At 38.0% G+C, this 6,916-nt stretch overlaps 1 protein-coding gene across 1 annotated transcript in view; it reads right to left on the bottom strand.

Annotated features, from left to right (window-relative positions):
* Window positions 1-6,052: 6,052 nt before the first annotated feature.
* The window catches only part of TRIM69 (tripartite motif containing 69), a 37,905-nt gene continuing 37,041 nt past the window's right edge, over window positions 6,053-6,916 (bottom strand). The window contains exon 7 of the mRNA XM_065871718.1: window positions 6,053-6,649. Coding sequence (XP_065727790.1) covers window positions 6,108-6,649 — 542 coding nt within the window. The 3' untranslated portion in view covers window positions 6,053-6,107. The remainder of the gene's footprint in view (window positions 6,650-6,916) is intronic.

Raw genomic sequence — 6,916 nt, 5'->3', positions numbered from 1 at the left:
AGCCAGTGCGCACCAGCTCGTGGTATTGTGAGGAGGCCCGTCAGCTTCCCCGGACTCGGTGGAGGACGGAGGTCAGTCGTGCTTGTGAAATTTAAACCCTAAGTATTAACAAAGTTGTTGTGCTGTGTTATTATTTTGAAGCAAAACTCATTTTATCACTTCATCTATAAATGTTTAAGCTGGAATCTCTAAAAGATGAAGACTTCTTAAAAAACAGTATCATAGGGGCTTCCCTGGTGGCGCAGTGGTTGAGAGTCCGCCTGCCAATGCAGGGAATACGGGTTCGTGCCCCGGTCCGGGAAGATCCCACATGCCACGGAGTGGCTGGGCCCGTGAGCCATGGCCGCTGAACCTGTGTGTCCGGAGCCTGTGCTCCACAACAGGATAGGCCACAACAGTGAGAGGCCCGCGTACCACAAAAAAAAAAAAAAAAAAAAAAAAATCATTGGACTTCCCTGGCGGTCCAGTGGTTAACACTCCGCACTTCCACTGCAGGGGACAGGGCTTCTATCCCTGTTCTGGGAACTAAGATCTCACATGGTACCTCCCACATGCCGCATGGTGCAGGCAAAAAAAAAAAAGTAAATAAATAACAATTCTTCAATATAGTCATATATCACCAGTGTTCAAATTATGTTTTCTTTACGGTTTCCCCATCTCCCACCTTACATCAGTTTTAATAAGCTATATTTTTCTGGCGTTGGGTCCATTTAATCTAAAATTTCAAAAATATTGATATAAAGTTGACCATAAAACTTTCTATACTATTTTGTAATGTCTGCAGGCTCTGTGGCAGTGGTTCCTTTTCCATTTCTGATATTAGTTACTGATGGTAGTGCCGCCTTTTCATTTCTTAGTCTCACCAGGAGTTTGTCTTTTTTTTTTTTTTTTTCGGTACGCGGGCCTCTCACCTTTCTGGCCTCTCCCGCTGCGGAGCACAGGCTCCTGACGCGCAGGCTCAGCGGCCATGGCTCACGGGTCCAGCTGCTCTGCGGCATGTGGGATCTTCCTGGACCGGGGCACGAACCCGTGTTCCCTGCATCGGCAGGCGGACTCTCAACCACTGCGCCACCAGGGAAGCCCGAAATTTGTCATCTTTATTAGACTTTTCAAAGAACAAACTTATGACATTTTTTATATGACTCCCATATATTTCTTTTGTATATCCTTAATTTCTGCCCTTATAATTTCCTTCTACTTTTTTTTTTGGCTTTAAATTGCTGTTCTTTTTCTAATTTCTTGAAAGAGATGACTGATTTTCATCCTTTGTTTTTCTAATATGTGCATATAAGACTTATCGATTCCCTTTAAACTGTGTGCCAGTTTTTCAGATGTCATTTTTCATTATCATTCAATTCAAAATATTTTCAGATTTCCAATAGGAGTTTTTTTGATCCATGGGTTATTTAAAATATTTAAAAATTTCCAAATACATGTGATTAGTTATTTTGTTATCGATGTCTGGTTTAAATGAATTAAGGTCAAAGAATATAGCTTGTGTGATTATAATCTTTTTAAATTTATTGTAATTTTCCTTCTGACTGAAGTATATGGTCAGTGTTCTGTGTGTGTTTACAAAGAATGCCCTGCAGCTGTTGGATGTTCTCAGGTGTTTGGTACACTGTTCTAACATGTTCATTGAGTCAAGTTTGTTAATCATATCGTCTGATTCTTCTATCAATTACCGAGAGAGGCATGTTAAAAATCTCCTAAGTTGTTTGTAGATTTATTAATTTATTGTTAATTACTGCTTTATCTATACAGAAATTATGTTGTTAGGTGCATGCAAATTTATACTTGTTACTTGTAGTTGATTGAAAAATTAAGCATTGAAATATAAAACGCAGAACTTTAAAACATGTAGAATAAAACACAGGAGAATATCTCTCTGACCTCTGAGAAGGATATTTTTGTAAATGAGACACAAGTATTAAGCCATAGGAGAGGATATTTGCAGTGCAAATAACCAACAAAGGATTGGTATCCAGAACATATAAGTAACCCTATGAATCAATAAGAGACAATCTGATGCAAAAATGGGCAAACATCTGTATAGGCATTTCACAGAAGAGGAAACTTAAATGGTTAATAAAATTATGAAAAGATGCTCAACCACAGTGGTAATTAGGGAAATGCAAACTAAAACCAGGAGATACCATTATGTGTACCCACCTTACTGATAAAAACTGAATTGTCAAATATGTAGATTAATGGGAACTCCCACTGCTGGTGGCAGTGTAAATTGGCACAATAGAGTTGACCAACTGTTCAGCATTACTTACTTGAAGATGTGCATACCCTATGTACCAGTGCTTATCAGGTGTAAACCTAGAGAATTCTTGCTCCCATTTACCAGGTCACATATCCAATAATGTTAATGGCAACATTGTTGCTAATAGCAATAGCAACAGCAACAATTAAAAAAATAAAACAACTAGAAACAACTACTTACCTATTAACAGTAGTTTGGATGTTTAAATTGTTGAATTTTCATACACTGGAATACAACATAAGTTTGAATTTTAAAAAAGCTAAGGAAGGCATACAACATGATTCCATTCATTTAAAGTTCAAAGAACAGACGTAATGATACTATACTTTCTAGGAATACATACATATGTAGAATAGAAAAAACTAAACAATACATTTGTTGGAAAAACATACCTATGAATTATTTGCAAAAAAGAAAAATCCAGACACAAAATGTAGAATAGTGATTACCTCAGGGCTGGGAGAGATACATAGTGGCCTTCAAAGGTTTTGATACTGTTCTATTTCCAAAGCTAGATGGTGAATTAATGAGTGTTTGTTTCTTCGTATTATTCTCCAAACTGTACATATACATTGCATACATGCTTCTGAATGTATTTTACAAGGCATTTTCCTTTTGAGGTTCTCACCTCAGTGAATCCCAACACACTGACTGGGGCCTCTTTATACTCTACTTCATTTTTTGGTTACTATCAGCCTCATCTCCTGTGGCCTGAGAGAAAACAGTATATAAGATAGCCCCAGTCATGCTTCTTAGTGAATACTATTCAGAGTCTATTTCTAGCAGGGAAATCCCGTATTGGTGTTTCATAATTCATACTCGTTAGAAGAATTCCTGCCTTTTTTTAAATGTTACTTTATTTATTTATTTACGGCTGTGCTGGGTCTTCGCTGCTGCGCGTGGGCTTTCTCTAGTTGCGGTGAGCAGGGGCTTGTGGTTCACGGGCTCTACAGCGCAGGCTCAGTAGTTGTGGCGCACAGGCTCAGTTGCTCTGCAGCATGTGGGATCTTCCCGGACCAGGGATCGAACCCATGTCCCCTGCACTGGCAGGTGGATTCCTAACCACCACACCACCAGGGAAGTCCCGAATTCCTGCCTTTAATTATAGTCTGAGTTCTAAGTAGAGGGATTGTTCAAATTACTCAGTATAGAATAACCAATTATAAAAATAACCAATTATCTGGGAAAAGTGGGGGAAAATTTGTGTCATCTGTGTTAAGACAAGTACTAGAGAGCTGAGATAGTATATCAGAAAAAGTATTAAGGTTGACTCCTACAGATAGTGGAAAATATGTATACACCTGTGGCCTGTTCTAATTCCCCTGGTGATCTGAATAAAACATTCATTTTTTCTTTCCCTTTTTTTTTTTTTTTTTTTTTTAATTTATTTATTTATTTATTTTTGGCTGTGTTGGGTCTTCGTTTCTGTGCGAGGGCTTTCTCTAGTTGTGGCAAGCGGAGGCCACTCTTCATTGCGGTGCGCAGGCCTCTCACTGTCGTGGCCTCTCTTGTTGTGGAGCACAGGCTCCAGACGCGCAGGCTCAGTAGTTGTGGCTCACGGGCCCAGTCGCTCCGCGGCATGTGGGATCTTCCCAGACCAGGGCTCGAACCCGTATCCCCTGCATTGGCAGGCAGATTCTCAACCACTGCGCCACCAGGGAAGCCCCTCTTTCCCTTTTTTTAAACACAGTTTTATTGTGGTATAATTTACATCTCAAAAAGTTGCCCATTATAAGTTTACAGTTCATTTATTTCTAGTATATTTATATAGCTATGCAACCATCAATATAAAACATTCATTTTTAAGAAGTTTATTTTCCAAATCTAGATTAGAATTTATATTCATTCCTACTCATCTTTCATTATGTCCAACTTAATCAATCTTCTCCTTAGAATTTTCTTCTATTCTGGTGAATATTGACCTCCCCTTTCTTTGAACTCTGTAGCACTTGTCTGTCCCCAAGGACAGACTTTAGATATCAATTATCTAGAATTCTATGACTTAACTAGACCCTCTTCTTTCTCCCAAATTCTTTGTCACATTACTTGAAATTTTACAGTGCCTAAAATCCCACCATTAGAATTATTTACTTATTTATATGGACTGTATATTAGCTAGTAAGTAGTATTGTGTTGATGTTAAATTTTCTGAATTTGATAATTTAGTACTGTGATTATGTAAGAGAATACCTTGGTTCTTAGAAGATACTTGCCGATGTATTTAGGAATAAGAATTATAATGCCTGCAACTTAATCTAAAGTAGTTCAGGAAAAATAACATTAGTAATAATTATACTCACACACAAAATCATATGGGGTGGATGTGGGGGAGAGAGACTAAGAAAATGTAGCAAAATGTTAATAACTGGTATTGTAGGTGGAGAGTATGGGAGTTATCATATAAATATGTAATTTTTCCTCTACGTTTGAATTTTTTTTTAAGATTAAAAAAGGAGAGAAATCATGTTCCTTTAGTTCAGTGGTTCCCTGCCCTAGCCACACGTTAGTAAGCTTTTACAAACTATGAATGCCTAGGCCCTATCTGCTAGAGAGTTTTATTTAATTGGTCTTAGGTGGGGTCCAGGCACCTGAATTTCTTTTATATCCCCCTAGATGAACCTTTTTTTTTTCTTTTTATGCTTCTTTTATATCTTTCGAAGCATCTAGCAAGGCTCCAGGCACAAAATAGGTCCTATTACATTCCAGTTAAAATGAATTCATTTTTTTTCAAAAAAGGTAATTTCCTAAATGTAGCCATAACATGTCATGGCTGTTTGCCCAAATCAGCAGCTATAAATGTATGTATATTGTATATACCAACACTACACGAATATTACCTGTAGTTGTATGTATCCTTCCCACTATGACAGATAGGACAGAGGGCTTTTATCCTGCCCAAAGAGCTGTGCTAATTGTAATTTTAGAGGGCCATACTGCAGGTCCTAAGTACTGCACCCCTGTCCCCCACCTCTCCCAAAAAACCTGTCAGATATAGAGCATGAAGCCCAGTTAGATGGGACTTCCAAAGGAAAGGAAATAGGGGTGGTTCATCAAGGGTACTGCTGAGATCAATAAACCTAAGAAGTTTAGGCTTAGAAAGAAGGAACAAGCTAGAGGATGAGTATATTGGAGAGGACACGATGAAATATATGGGTATTTAAATTATAGGCAGGAATGACTAAAAGGATATAGTCAAAAGTAAATGGAAATACTTACATGTATTTGAATACAGAAAAACAAGTGCTCCATAGGTAGGTAAAGCAAGAAAAAGGAACTGAGAAAGAGTCAGAGATTCGCTGGACTAAAAAGTATCTTGAGAGAATTCAAGACAAGATTATAAACTAGCCCAGAACATTTTATTTAAATCTCTGGAACAGTTTTTTTTTTAATTACAGTAACAAGTTCCAGAAAATAAATATGTTGCAAAATGTATATTAAAAGATAATTAAATAGGAAGAAGAGCACACATCTAAAAATTTATCTATTGAGTCATTATGTTGGAGAATAAGGACAGTATGATAGAATTTCTGAGCACGTTTGAAAAGGGTTCCTGAGCGTCACAAACTCAAATTGCATTTTGCTCCAGTTATAATAGGATGATGATCATGCTCATGAGAATGGCTCCTGTGTCATAGTAGACCCCAGAGAGTTAGAATGACAGCTTGAAAACCTCCAGTGAAATCCACTTAGAACAGTGAGAACAGAATTCAATTTGTGAATCCTCTTTTCATTATTCCAGAGTTCCCCATAAATTGGGAAGAGAAACCAGTGAGACTGGTAAACTATTTCAGTACCTCTTTAATAATGCTCTGAATTTATACAATAGTATGACTAATTACTGTGGATGTAAGATACGCAATGGTTCTTTATTCTCTCCACCATCATTAAGGCAAGGGCAGAAGTAGGGATAAAGTTTCTCCATGAAGGTGCTACTGAAGGTGTAAATGTGGGTCATAGTTTTAGCATTGTAGAAGGATACCTGCCCTCCCTCATAATCCAGGTATATGCCCACCTTGTTGAGATTGTTAGTCAGTTTCATACTACAGGAAGGCAAATCCAGAGCCTTTAGATCAGTTTGGTTCCTTAGTCTTAAAAGCCAGAATCCTTGCTCAGGAGTTAGAGGACAGCTGCCCTTCCGAAGGATGGATTCTCTGACGACTCCAACTGTCCATTTTGTCTTCTTTGCTACTTCTACTTCCCAGTACCACCTTCCAGATGTGAAGCCTTTTGAGCCCAGCACAGCCACACTTGAGTCAAACCTCTCTGGATCATCAGGCATTACCTGCTTAATGTCACCATGCCACACACTGGTTTGGTTTTTGGAGAGCACTAGATTTGGGTGAGCAGTTTTAGGGTCCAGAGTTAATGGAGATAGGCCTAGTAAGAAAATAAGAGAAAGCAGGGCATGGGGGAAAAGGCATGAATGCAGGTTCCCATAGATAGTATTTACATAGACACCAGTGCTTTATCTCCCCATGCCATATACTCTTAGACAGGCAGGTAATTACTTATATACTTTATATTGTTTTGATATCCATGTGGCTATATTCTAGACATTTTTATATTTGTGGTAAAAATCAGACTTTACTCTGAAGCAATTATTATACTCTAATAGAAAATTCAAATAAGATAAATCTGTACTAA

This window comes from Phocoena phocoena, chromosome 2 (assembly GCF_963924675.1).
Source record: "Phocoena phocoena chromosome 2, mPhoPho1.1, whole genome shotgun sequence".
Lineage (NCBI taxonomy): Eukaryota > Metazoa > Chordata > Mammalia > Artiodactyla > Phocoenidae > Phocoena > Phocoena phocoena.
This window is presented reverse-complemented; position numbering and strand designations above follow the sequence as displayed.